We start from the raw sequence: 14,248 nt of genomic DNA, 5'->3' as shown, positions 1-14,248 counted from the left end.
CCGCGCCTCCTCCGCGCAGCAGCGCTGTCTCTCTCGCACCTCAACGGGACCACCCCATGAGTGCGAGAGAGACAGAGCGACGAAAACGGCTCTCGGAATCAGCCCGCAGTCCGTGTTCCCCGTGGAGCACATCAAGGGCGTCTCGATCCTCCCACGCCTACACCCGAAAAACCCGCGCGCAAAAAAACCTGACTCACCTCAGCTCCCGCTTGATCTGCTCGTAGTCCTGCTGCTCCTGCAGGCGCTGCTGCAGGCTCTGGGCCATCCTCTGCTCGGCCTCGCGCTGCTCCTCCAGCTTGGCGATCTGCTTGGCGGAGCTCTCCTGGAGCTGGCGCAGCGTGGAGCGCAGGCGTGCCGCGTCCTCCACCAGCTGGGCGATCTGCAACGAGAAGGACACGCACCGTCAGCATCGGGATGGTCATCGGCAGCCACAGTGGGTCAGAAGGCCGATGGAGGCGGTCACAATCCCGGACGCGTTTTGAGCTCCAGAGTCGCTAAACACGACTCGAACCGAGCGTGTGACCCCACCAATGGATTCCTCGTTCGGAGAGCAATCCATTGGTGGGGTCACACGTTTGGTTCGAGTCCTGCTGAGCGACTCTGGAGCCCAAAACGCGTCCAGAGTTTCGGCCGCCTGCGCCGGCCCTCCGGCCCATCGTGCATCGGCAGCCATCGAACGGCATTGGTCGGGGGGCAGTGGGGGCACCGTGGGGCGTATCGAGAGCGGCCAATGCAGTGCCGGGGCCCCCGCGGGGCGGGGCGTCGTCGCCGTCCGCGCGGCCCGCCCGCCCCACGCCCGCCACGCAGCCAGGCAGGCAGCGGCGTAGCCACGGCGTAGCCCCCCAAAGAGATGGGAGATACCGCGGCACGCACACACCTGCCGTAATCCAGTGCATCCCGAGCGCGCGTTGCCCGGCGTTGCCTGGCGGCGCGAGGCGAGGCGGGCCGTTTACACAATTCCAGTATAAATCGGCGGGGATACCATCGAGGCCCGCGGCGCTGTCCGCCTCCCACGCCGCGCGGCCCTCGACGCGCGCCGCGCTCCAGGCCGTGCCGTGCCATGCCGCGCCACGCCGCGCCACGCCGCGCCCAATATTTTTCGTGGCGTATTTGTTCTTGCGCAGGAAAGCGCGAACTCACGTCGCCGGCCCGTTGGGGCGAGTAGGCGCGGCGCAGGCGATCCATTGTAAAGGGCGGGGCGGGCGTCGTACACCTTCACGACGTCGTCGACGGCCTCCTCCCCCCCCCCCGCCAAAACTCCCGATGATTGTTGTTGGGCCGCCCCGTGTTCCCAAATAAAGCGGGGGGCCCGCGTGGGTGGAGGAAGTTGGAACGAGAGGGGGGGGGGGAGGGAGGGGGCCGACAACTGGGTGCAGATAAATTACCGTGATCGGGAGGTGGAGCCCCGCACCACGCCGCGCCACGCCACTGCGAGCGCCAAGGCGAGGCAAGTCCCCGACAACAACCCGTGCCTTATCCCCTCGCACCGCCAATCCCGCACGTAGTATCAGCGCACCGAGCGCGGCGGATTCATTTCCAGGGCGAGCCGCTGGCTGCGGACTCGTTGTACTTTTTGGGCAGCAGTTTTTCTTTTCCCTTTTTGCAGTGTGCTTCGCAGCACACTATTAGCCATGCGCGTCGCACTTACTCCTCCACTGCGAGTCCGTGCGCGCGCATAACGCCACCGCCACTAAATAGGCGCCATTGCCAATGAGAGAGAGAGAGAGAGAGAGAGAGAGAGAGAGAGAGAGAGAGAGAGAGAGAGAGAGAGAGAGAGAGAGAGAGAGAGAGAGAAGGAAAATAGAAAAAGGCTCGCGTGGAAAAGCGATTGCGCACTATAGGTAATTTGGCGCCGCGCGGTGAGACATTTGACACCTCCAGCAAGCAGCAGCAGGCGCGGTGCAGGCACTGGGTTCGCTTCGCCGCCCCGCCCCGCCACGCCCCGCCACGCCCCGAGGCCCGCCGCGTCAGCAGCCTACTCTGCAGTAATTAGTGCTGGAAAACCTCAGAGCTCGCTAGCGAGGCTCGTGGCCCATTCACGTGGCGACCGAATCGATGCAGAAAGCAGACGAAAGGGGTGCGCGCCTCCGCCGTGTCTCTCTCTCTCTCGCACTCCCGGGGGCGCCCCGTAGGGGTGCGAGAGAGACGGGGCGAGCGTCCTGGTGGAAATCGGGCCCAGACTCAATCAAGGAAAGAGTAGTCTATACCAGATCAGACGACTCTCGGGTGAAAAGTGGCGAGGGGGAGGGGGGAGGGGGGGATTAAAAGGAAAGCAACGCCTCTCCACTGCTCGGTCAGGGCAATGCCGGCAATGGCGAGCGATTGGCCCGAGATATCCAGAGAGGGCGATTCAAGGGGGGCGATCTGCATTTCTGAATTGGTCAAAGATAAAATCGGAGAAAGAGAGAGACAAAAGGAGAGGAGGCAGTGCTGGCCGACTGAGACGGACGGATGAAAGGGCACAGAGGAAGGTGCGAGAGGGAAGGGTGAAACCCAACCAGCCGGCCGCCCGCCCACGCCAGCCACGGCAGCGGGCCGCGAGCAGGCTGAGCAATAAGTACTAAGGGCGACGGACGAAACAAAAATAATTTACATAAAGTAGCCGTTGAGCAGTATCTTAATTACTGGAGGGTACAGTCTCCATACAGACTTTCATGCATACCTTATAAAAGCATATTTGCATTATTCCTTGGCCACAGGCGCGCCCGGCCGCGACCCAGCGGAAGCCACTACTACGGTACGCACTGCGCGAGTGTGTGAGTGCGCACGTGTGTGTGTGTGAGTGCGCGCGCAATAATGGCTAGAGATTGAGACACCCAGCAGCACAAATTGTGTAAGAATGCATAAAGGCCCCGGTCGGGCTGCTGGCCTGGCTGCTCGGCGCTTGGCAGGAGCAGGGCAAAAGTCTCATCCGCGCCCCGCCACGCCCCGCCATCATTACAAGGCTCACTGATTTTTCGGGCGCCATCAGTGCAAAGATTTAACGACACGGCGCGCGGCCCGGCGTTATCGAAACGGATCACCCGCGGCAAAGTGCGCCAAGGCGGGGCACGGCACGGTTCGGTTCGTCCGTCCGCGCCGCTACGCGAAGAAGATGGCGAAAAAAACGGATAAAAAATGGAGAGGGAAGAAGAAAAAAAAAGCGTGCATGTGTAAAACTGAGGGGGAATAATGAGAAACTAAAAGCGGTGCGGCCGGTGAGAATATGGCGAGTGCAAATAAGCGCCAGGAGGGCCAATAACGACCTGGCCGGCAGGCAGGCAGGCCTCTCGCGAGACTAGACTCGCGAGGTGAGGAGCAACGCCACATTGCCCGGCCAACCCGCGCGATATCGTCTTTTCTCTCTCTCTCTCTCTCTCTCTCTCTCTCTCTCTCTCTCTCTCTCTCTCTCTCTCTCTCTCCTCGATGTCCGTCCGTCCGTCTCTCTAGTATCTCCGTTCTACTCATTAAGCACGCGGGTGGGCAGGACCAGAGAGCTGATGTGAGGGGGGGGGGGGGGGGGGGAGACGCGCGCAACGCATAAAGACCAAACACATTGAACTAACTTCCTCCGTGTATATCTGATCTCTCCGCGGCCGAGAGAGAGAAAGATTCACACACGCACACTAACTCGCTCGCTCTCTCTCTCTCTCTCTCCGCGCTGGGAGGCGAAAAAGGGGTGGCCGCCCCGAGGGTGTGGTGGCAAGGGTGGTGGGGGCGGCGTGATGCGTACCGTCCACGCATCACGCGTATCCGAAAAAGACAAAGACGCGAGAGCGAGAGGGAGACAGAGAGAGAGGAGCGCGTCATCAATATTTCATAAAGTTCCATTAAAACTTAATGGCCGGCTTGAGATACGAATGCGATCGGGACCCCGTCGTACGCGGACGGCGCGGCGCCGCGGCCGGTGGATGCGAGGCTCGACGCGGAGTGGGTGGCCTGGCGGGGCGCGGCGGCCTGGTGCAAGGCGCCGGCCCATTTAAATACGGGCCATATAATAAAACAGGGAAAAAAATGATGAAAAAATGAAATAAATCGAAAATGGACTATGCAAATTGATCCGGGCTGCCGGACGGCGGGCGCGCGGCCAGTCATACACGTCACACTGTAATGTCACCCATTCTCTCATGACTTTTAAATTGGGAAAAAGAAACCGACATCGCGGCACCGCGAATTCCAAGACCTGCGCCTCTCTCGCTCGCACTCGTGGGGCGTCGGGGCGTCGAGGCCTCGGGTGCGAGAGAGACGGAGCGACAGAGCACCGCTCGGCGTGGGTCTGCAGTTGGCCGCGGCCTCACGCAAGGAACGAATCCACGAGATGCAGCCCGTCCCCCACAAGCGGGCCGTCCCCGCGGTGGACTGCCTACCCGCCAGGCGCCGCACCGCCGCCCAGCAGACTGATTTCGTCGCTCTGTCTCTCTCGCACCTAGAAGGGGTGCGAGTGCGAGAGAGACAGAGCGACGAAAACGACTCTCGGAATCAGTGTGCCGGCCGCACCTGCCCACCAGAGGGGGTGCTCGTCCCGGAGAGGAACAAGGAGGCCGTGCGGAGCGAGGGGCGCCAGTGGCGGAGGCAGGCGGCTGAGACATATCAATCTTGAATCCGAGCGCCGCGCGCCGCCAAGTTGGCTGTGTCTACATATCCCATCCCCGCGATCCTCATCACACAATGTTGATTTTAGCCGGGAGATGATCCACCCCCGCCAAAGCCACCGCCGCCGCGGAGGTGCTGGGCACACCTGGCCCGGACCGTGCCACGGTGTACCGACACGGGCTTCAAATAACATCATTGTGCGCGCCAAATACAATACTGCTGGCCGACCCACACACTGCTTCGCGCTTCGCACTGCCGCGAGTGCTGAGGCAGAGCCGATCCAAGTTTGGGCCCCCCTTCCCCCTCCCCCGCCTCGATAAGATTACTACTGGACGCGGCCACGCCGAGCCACGCCGCCTCCAGGACCTTCTCTCTCTCTCCCGCGGCCCGCTCTACTCCGCGCTCCGCCCTGCCAAATATTGAAATAGACGTACATATCGTGCGCCTCCGCATCCGGCGGTCGAACGGCCGACTTCGCCAGGCCCAGATTGGCTCATAGTCGGAGTGGGAACTGGAGAGGGAGAGAGGGGGGGGGAGAGTCTTGCGACACTACCACTCCAGCACTAACTGATCTTCATGCCGACCGAGGAAAACCATTTCCAAGCTGCCAGGCGGGGAGGGGGTAAGACAAAAGCCCACCCCAATGCCTCCAATGCCTTCCACGACCACCAACAGAGTCGATTTCCTACTCCATCGCTGCCGCCTCTACTTACAGGACGTGTATCGAAACGAGCCATCTAGATCAAGTTTCGAGAGCGAGCCAGAGAGAGAGCGAGAGAGAGCGAACACACGCGCCGAGTGAAGGGAGGGTGAAATGTCCCAAACACGTCGTGAGGACAAATGCGGGGGAAACGAAGGAACGGGGGTGAGGGAGAGAGAGGGAGAAAAAGTGCACAGATAATAGAAAGCCCGTCTAAAACAATCGCACAAAACAATAGCCGTAATCAGCCGATGATGGCGATATGGCGGGGAGGGGTTGACATTTTCGGCATCACGTGGGGCGTGGCGAGGCGAGGCGAGGCGTGCGTGGCGGGGAGGCCGCGGTCATGTGGGAGACCGGGCCGCGCTCTTGAGACTCGAAGAGGAAAGGGCAAAAAATAAAATAAAAAGTTTTTCGAAAGATCCGATTTGAACCCGGGCCCCGCGCGCATAACGGGCCGGGCCTTAATTTAGATGGAGCGTCGCGGCGACGCCTCGGCATGAAGGCATCCCCGTGTGCCACCACACTGTGCCCCGACACAAGGCCACATTGTACGCGCACCACGCCCCGCAAGAAGAATGCTAAGGGGTGCTGCGCGGCCCGCGCGCCCTGCCAACCTGACAATGAATTAGTGAAGCAGTGATAAATCTGCATTCGGGGGAGCAGCGGCGGCAGCGCAAGGGGCCTATCGCCCCCCCCCCCCCCTCCCCAGGTCCGCGACGTGGTGCGGCGGGGCGGCGACGCGCCGGGACAGCTGCAGCGCGGCAGTATCGGCGTATTCCGTCACAAATAATTTGACGGCGGCCTCGGGGCCCCGGCGGACTCCTCGTCGGCGACCTTTGACGGCCACGTGCCAAGAGCCATCGCGAACATTGTCCGCGGCCGCGGCTCGTCCGCCAGCAGCGTCCGCCGCTGGCAGCGTCGCCATTTGTTGGTCAGGGCCTCGGGCCCCTCGGGGGGCTCCACGGGGAGGGCCGGCACCCGGGCACGGCGGGGCGGGGCGGGGCACAGCGGCACAGGGCACTTGCATAAGGCATGGGGCTGATCGAGACGTTGTTTGTATAAATAGCCGCACAAAACAATCACGCTTTGTTCCCCGGCCGCTTTGTTCGGCGAGTCACTTCGGGCCGCGACGACGCGCGCGCCGCGACGCGAGACGTATCGCCAATGCGCGTCCCGGCGGCGGCGTGTTTTGTAAATACGCGTCCCGGCCGACGCACGCGGCGCGCCACGCGAAGCCACGGGCACTACCTGTCAAACCGACGCGGCATCCGCGGCCAGCCCGCCCGGCCCGCAAAACCAAACTTATTACCCGGAAGAGAGAGGGGGAGGGGAGGGGGGCCTCATCGCCGAGTTGCGCAAGTCGACGCCCTCGATGCCCTGGAGCACGCCAGGCAGCGCGAGCACGTCGCGCATCGAACACAGTCACAGATGGTATCGCATCAAGCCTGGCCGCCGCGGAGCCCTCCGGTTAAAAATCTGCTCCTGACAGGCGGGCCGCCGCGCCGCCGCGCCGCCGGCCGGTGCTTGGCTGGTCAGCAAGCCGGAAACCGACCACACCCGTAAAGCAGCCGCCAGAAAACAAGAAAGAACCACGAGCGAGGGAGACGAAACAACGAAAAAGTGTTATCAGGCCGGCCGCGGGCCGCGGAGCGCGGAGGGGAGATAGTTTTAGGCCACTCCCCCTCCCTCCCCGCGGCCGCGCGGCTGATCCCCGCGACCCTACGGGCCAACCGGCCCGCTAGCCCCGCCTTCCAAGAAAAAATTATCCCCTCCACTCACGCGGAGAAGAAAGAGAGAGAGAGAGACGGCGCGATGGAAGGAAAAAAAAAGAGTGAGGCGAGGCTCCGCCCGGCGCAGCCCGGCGCAGCCCGGCCAGGAGGTGCTGCGGCCTGGCGGGCAGGACATGCACTACGCCGGCCGGGCGGCCTGCTGCCTTGCCTCGCCTTGCCTTGCCGCCTCGCTCGCCGTCGTCTCGGCACTTGTAGCGCCCCGCGCCAAGAGGCCCCGTCGCGGCTCCGGGTTCGAGTCCCGGCCAGGGCGCTCGACACCGCGCCGCCCGGCGAAGTGGAGCAACGGCACACAGTTCCGACCACCCACATTTAAAAACCAAAAAATATTTAAAAATTTTAAAAACGAGGGACACCGCCAGTGCATCCGTGTAAACCAGCATCGCCTAATCGGACCGCGGCACTTGCAGTGATACGGACCGGCAGCGCCAACGACGCCCAAACACGCAGCACGGCACGGCTCAAACGAGTGACACGCTAGAGGGTCCGCGACGTCCGTGTTGCCGCAGACTCACTCCGAGAGCCGTTTTCGTCGCTCTGTCTCTCTCGCACCTGTACGGGACGCCCCACGAGTGCGAGAGAGACAGAGCGACGAAAAGGACTCGCGGAATCGGTCCGCTGGCGTGTCAGTCGCGACAACAACTGTCAGTGTGACGTGCGTGCCGTACTATCGGCGGCACGTCAATGCCACGTCAAAACTAACTTGACATCGCAAATAACTGATAATGGACCACCAGGAATCATCACGAAATTAAACAGACGCCCGCCAGTCCGCGGAGGCGTCAACAACCAGACCAAATTCACTGTGTTTTCCAAAGGCAAATGGTTGAGAAAAAAATAGTCGCTGGAGCACTTGCCGCGGATTCACAAAGAAACAAACCCCAGCTTGCCTGTCCAGTCGGCCAATTTTGCGCGGACATTGTATAATCCTTTCGGGAAAAAACGCGATGAATGGAAGTAGAAAAAGAGCATCCATCCCCTCGGCAGGTGTTTTCTCACCTGAAAAGAGCGAGACTTGGCTAACTATTTCGGGGGCGGAGCGGGGAGGCGCGTGGCGGGCCCAAAGTTTTTCTTTTTCTGCCCTTCACTTGTTGGACCCACTGGGGGCCGCGCGACTCGTGCCTCCACTTTCAGCCGCCGCGTTTTGTCCAAGTCCGGACCGAAAACAAACATCTCGTCCACGGACCGTTTAGCAAGGACAGTCCGATGCGGATTTTGCCGACCGTAAAAAGGCTCTTCGCCACCCGCTTCGTTTTCAACTGCGCCGCGGTCGAGTTCGGCGAAGTCCGGCGTCGACCGCTCTCGATTCAAAACAGCCGAAAGGGCGACACAGCAGCGGACTGATTCCGAGAGTCGTTTTCGTCGCTCTGCCTCTCCCGCACTCATGGCGCGTCCCGTAGAACGCGAGAGAGGCAGAGCGACGAAAACGACTCTCGGAATCAGTCCGCTGTCCGCGGACACACTGGCCACTTGGCCAACGCCAGCGACTGACGCGTCAAAAGTCAAAACCGACACAGCGTCCCGCTAACGAACCGGCCGTCGCTCAGCACAGTCTTACGTCACGTGACTGACACTTGGGAAAATTTCAAAGTCCGCCGGGGCGCCTTGCACATCACCGCAGCATGCGAGTGGAAACATTTTGGGAACAAAATATGACTCACGACAGCGTGCGATTTTGGCCGGCAGTCGCACTTGCGCGTCGCGGGGAAGACAGGGAAGTCACAGCACTGTCACCGGGCCGACGTCGCCCTCAAGAGTCCCGCACCGGTCCGACGCTAAGTCCCCACTGCACTGTTCACTGCACTGCACTCACCTTAGCTGGACCGCCCAGCGTGGCAATGGATGAACTCGTGTCGAACATGAATGCACACCCTCGGATGGTCCAAGGCTCTCACACCCACAGAGCCTTCGCTCCCGTGGGCCCCACACTCATGTCCGCGTTGTCACTCTGACCGGCCGAGCACACCGGCGGCGACGAACGCGTCCAAAATCACAGAGCACACTCCGGCCATTTTTCCGACCGCACACAAGAACACCTTCAACTTGCCGATAATTTTCCAAAAATCTTCACTTTTCCGACACTTGTTCGGAAAACGCACTTTTTTTCGGTGGAAATCTTTTTCTCTTTCGTAAATCCAGAGGTTTCACTTCACTTGTCACACAGCACTTGTCACGGGTTCACAGAAAAACGGGCCGGTCGGAGTGAGAAGGAGCGAGCGATCCACTTCGCTTCGCTCTTCGTGTGAGCCTCGTCCTCGGAGATCGTGCGGAGCCCTGGCGAGGGGCTAAGGACAGAAGCGGCACCGCTGGAGGATCCCCTCCGACTGACTGACTCACCGCTCGACGCTCTCTCGCTCCGTCCGCCCGCCGCCGCCGCTGCGGCGGTGGTGGTGGCGACGGCGGCGGCGCCGAGCCGTGGCGCGCAGCGTCGCGACGCACCGCGCTCCGCGCACCGCCGTCGCCGCCGCCACCACCACCGCCACCGCCGCGAGGAGCCTTGCCTTCAACCAGGCAGCCACACTCACACCACTCAGATTTGCATCACCAATATGGATCCCATTCTTCGGGCTGCCCGGCGGGTCGGGCCGGGCCAGGCCGCCGGGCCGGCGCGGCAGCGAGAGCGAGGCCCATGCCGACTGCTGCTGCCACCACCGTCTTGGTGGCGGACGGCGGAACGGTGCGGCGTGCGCTCCCCACCCACCCCTCGCTCGCCGCGGCGGCCCCGGCGGCCCGGGCGTGCGTGCGTGTTGGCGGTGCCCTAGCGGTGCCGCGGTGCCTCCGTTGCCGCCACCGCCAGTTTTGTGTCCCGGGCCAGGCCAAGCAGGCCCTGCCGCTGCCCGTCAGTCCGCCACCGGGACTTCCCTGCGCTGCGCTCCAGGATGCACGCGCGTCGCCCGCTCGCATTTTGCGAGTGTACCTCCGCGAGGGCCTTGCAGAAGGACACAGGTCTGATTCCTCCCGACGTCGTTTACCCATCCCCATTTTTCTCACAGCGATTCCCTGGCCGGCCGGTGCCCTACCGGTTCTCCAAAGCGCCTTCGCGGCACTTTCACTCCGGGTGGAGTCCCGGACGGCCGGACGGGGCCGGACGGACAGCCTTGCAGCACGTCAACAACATCGGCGTGCTGGACGCGTCGTGGCCGTCATATCGGGCCGTGTCGCGTCGGATCGGATCGGTTTATGTTCCAGTGTGCCAGACCGGGCTGCTGCTGCTCGCCACGGCATGGCGCGGCACCGGGGGAACCGTTCGAGCTCATTAATCATCGACTCCTGAGGAGGACTTCTGTTCCGATGTCCAGCCTCCCTTCCCTCCAGGGCGTCCCTCCGGGGCGTCGCGGCGAGCGGCGTGGCGACGCGGACGGCCGGGTGGTCGCCCCACCACGCCGCGCCACTACACTGCCACCACTGCAGACTGATTCCGAGAGACGCGTTTTCGTCGCTCTGTCTCTCTCGCTCCAATGCGGAACGCCGCATGAGTGCGAGAGAGACAGAGCGACGAGTCTCGGAAGCAGTGTACTGGAGCAGCAAGAAGAGAAAGGCCGCCGGAGCAATGACTGATGGAGACACTGGCCGCGCACCGCGCCGCTCGGACACCAGGACGGCCGCCATCAAAACGGGCCAATCAAGAGTGCCCGCGGCGACGCGGCGCGGCGCGGCCACCCCCACTCGCCCCCTTTGTTGACACCGCGCGGCGGGACGGCGGCGCGGGTTCGAATCCCGGCCGGGCCGACCCGCCGCGCGCGCGTTTTCGCCGCATCGCCCTCCTCCACGCTCGCAGAATATAATCGCTTCAAGTGCAAATACCTAGCGGCGCCGGCGCCGAGGTTTGACGGCGAGGGTGGCGGCGGGGCACGCGACGACGCGCACGGCCTTCTTGGAGCGCGCGGACTGGCCGGCGCTTTGCATGCTGATGTGGGTGTAAATTCATGCAGTGCGGCGCCGCGGCGGGGAGGAGGGCGGCGACGACGCGGCCGCGCACACTACCCCCGAATCATAGACGCCGCGCCGCGCCGCCAGCCCGCCTGGGATGGAGCTGGAAGGGCATGGAAAATAAAATCGATATGCCGCACTAGCCTATACTACACACAGAATCTGTCTAATTGTCAGTATATACATCTCGCGCTCCCCTCCACGCGCGCGGGGGTGGGGGTGGAGCGGAGGCGGCGGTGGTGGTGGCGGCAGCGGCAGAGGCGCAAGACTTTGGATGGAGCTATATAGTGCTTTTAATCACTCTCGTCTCAAACCCTTCTGCTCCCCCACCACACGGCCACGCCGCCACGCCGCGCCACCCCACGGACCACCTTCTCCGTCGCACGCCGCCGGGCCGCCCGGGCTGGCAACCAGGGCCGGCGGCGGGGCCGCCAGCCTTCCCCTTCTCTCATCAAGCTGTTGCAAGCCTTTCGTATTCGCCCAATAATCAATAATTCGCAAATGAAGAGCACGGCAAGGGAAGGGGAAAACCTGAGGGGGATGACATCAAAGAGCGGCCGGTGCGAGGGAGAGAGGGGAAGGGAGAGAGAGAGAGGGCCGAGGAGGGAGCGGCGAGAGCAGACACCCGGGCAAGGATTAGAAGGTAAAGATATATTGGGAGGGTGGGGGCGTATGGTCGGCATGGGCTGCGGGGCGCTGCGGGGCCCGTGCTGGGGCCCGGGGGTGGCGGACAGGCCGCCGGCCCGAAGGCTTCGCGCTGCGCCTGGCTGGCCCGGCTGTGCGTTTGGCTATGACGGGCCCGTGGACGGGCCGGACGGACGTTGCCGAACGAACGGCAAAGTAGACGTGGCGGGGCGGGCGCGGCCTTTCCGTCCCGCGTCCCGCCGCGTCCCGCCGCGTCCCCGCGTCCGGGCCCATCAGTAGTAAGATAGCGCCGCCGGGATCAAAAGTCCGGTGTCAACGCGCAGCTCCGCTCTGGCTGGCCCGCCCGCCCGGCCCGCCCGGCGAAGCAGGATTAGTTGATTAATCTCGATCGGCCGGGGTCTCGCCATAACAGGAATCGAAGCTAGAGCCGCCAGGGCACTGCGGGCCAGAAGACCGGCGCCAGCGGCCGAAACTCTAGACGCGTTTTGAGCTCCAGAGTCGCTAAACAGGACTCGAACCACCCGTGTGACCCTACCAATGGATTCCTCGTGCGAAGAGCAGTCCATTGGCGGGGTCACACGTTCGGTTAGAGTCCCATTTAGCGACTCTGGAGCTCAAAACGCGTCCGGGATTTCGACCGCGCAAACCCACCGCGCAGCGCTCGTCAAGTCGGGGCGTAATTAGACGCCTCGGTCGAGAATCGCCAAGAATCTAGATGCAGCGTGGCATTGTTTGAGCGCAACGTTCTCTCCCACGGCAAGGCCGGGCAGGGCGAGCTTGCAGTGCAGGTATACGCATGCATGTGATTACGGTGCAGCAGCGCCTTGCCGGCACGCCACTGGCACGCCAGGCTGATTCATTGATGACTGATGATCGACGAGGCCCGGTCGCCTCGGGCCGCCCAGGGGTGCACCGCCACCGCATTAATAAGCCTTTGTTTTTCAACCCTCTTCCTCCCCTGCCCGGCCAGGCCAGGCCGCGGCCAGGCCGAGCCTCCGAGACGAATCTTACCCCCTCCCCTCTCCCTTCCCCGCGCCGCGACGGGTGGACATTTCAATCGTATCTCAAACGACGCCGCGGCCGCCTCGCGCATACTAATGCCGCTCTTAGGTCGAATCAACGCCCGGCGACGCGACGACAAGCTGCGGAAAAACGGCGCGACGAAAAAAAAGGCGACACCGCGCCGGGATTTGAACCCCTGGCACGCTGGAGATACACCTCTAACCGGTGTGAACCCCTCACGTCGGCCTGGCCGGCCTTGATAGGGCCGACACGGGGCCAAACAATCGCCACCTGGTAATCCGGACTGTGGTGGGACGGGGCGGCCGGAACCGCACCCTGATAGCCGAGGTGTGCAGGACAGTTAGTTCCTGAAAGCCAGGTTGAAAGCCAGGCCGAAAGCCAGGCCGAAAGCCAGGTCGAAAGCCAGGTCGAAAGCCAGGTCGAAAGCCAGGTCGAAAGCCAGGCCGAAAGCCAGGCCAAAAGCCAGGCCGAAAGCAAGGCCGAAAGCCAGGTCGAAAGCCAGGCCGAAAGCCAGGCCGAAAGCCAGGCCGAAAGCAAGGCCGAAAGCCAGGTCGAAAGCCAGGCCGAAAGCCAGGCCGAAAGCCAGGCCGAAAGCCAGGCCGCGGAAAGCCTGGCTTTCATCGGGCTTGTCGGAGGCCATCTTACTCTTCTTAACCCTTTTCCAGCGCTACTAATACTCCTACTGAAGGCCCTGACTGAGAGGGGTGCCTGCTTCCAAATTTATGACATTCATTAACTTTTGGGGATGGTGGTGGCGGCGCGGGGGTGGGGGCGGCGCGTCCATGCCACCCCCGCCACGCAGCCACGCAGCGCGGAGCGGCAGAGCGGCGCAGAGCGGAGCAGAGCGGAGCCGAAGGAAAGGGTTGAGCTTAATCAGTCGTATCTGCATATGCCGAGGAAGATACAGACGAATTGGGAAGTCGCCCGCGGGGGGTGGCGGGTGGGTGGCGCCGGGGACCCTCGATACGCACTCACACTCACACACACACACACACACACACACACACAGTGTGACGACCAAACGCACCCCTTTCGGTGTGGCCGCCATCTTACACGCACTCGCCCGCGGTCCGGCTTGAGGTCCGGTCGCGCTGCCGGGGGTGGGGGTGGGGGTGGAAAAGGAGGGTGAGATGGCGCGTTTACGCGGAACGGCCTAAATCAAGGTGGGGTGACACACACCCCTTTTGGCCATTGTTTTTGTTTGTAAAAAGGGCGGGGGTGGTGGTAAAGGGTTGAAAGTCGCATCTTTGTAGCTAATGCAAAATGTCAGCGGGAGGGGGAAGGAGCAGCGGCGCTGTTGTAGTTGTAAGGGGTTGCCTCGGCGGTGATGAGAGGGACATGTAAGTCCGCGCGTGTGTGCGTGCCTGCGCGCGCGCTTGTGTGTGTGTGTGTGTGTGTGTGTGTGTGTGTGTGTGTGTGTGTGTGTGGTTCTTATATTCCGCGTGCGGGTTTTGCTTCTTTGAGGGTCAGCAGGCTTATATTGGCCATTCGTTATCCGGGCCTCGAGGCGCACACGCATAAGGACACGCACACGTACACACACACACACACACACAGCCTCATTAATTGCAAGTAAGGGGGAAAACGT

At 62.6% G+C, this 14,248-nt stretch overlaps 1 protein-coding gene across 1 annotated transcript in view; it reads right to left on the bottom strand.

The window, feature by feature from the left end:
* LOC117642958 (homeobox protein cut) overlaps positions 1-14,248 on the bottom strand; it is a 177,200-nt gene that overhangs the window by 16,240 nt on the left and 146,712 nt on the right. The window contains exon 5 of the mRNA XM_034381595.1: positions 198-379. Coding sequence (XP_034237486.1) covers positions 198-379 — 182 coding nt within the window. The remainder of the gene's footprint in view (positions 1-197; positions 380-14,248) is intronic.

The sequence above is a fragment of the Thrips palmi genome, unplaced genomic scaffold (assembly GCF_012932325.1).
Source record: "Thrips palmi isolate BJ-2018 unplaced genomic scaffold, TpBJ-2018v1 HiC_scaffold_16, whole genome shotgun sequence".
In the NCBI taxonomy this organism is placed as follows: Eukaryota; Metazoa; Arthropoda; class Insecta; order Thysanoptera; family Thripidae; genus Thrips; species Thrips palmi.
This window is presented reverse-complemented; position numbering and strand designations above follow the sequence as displayed.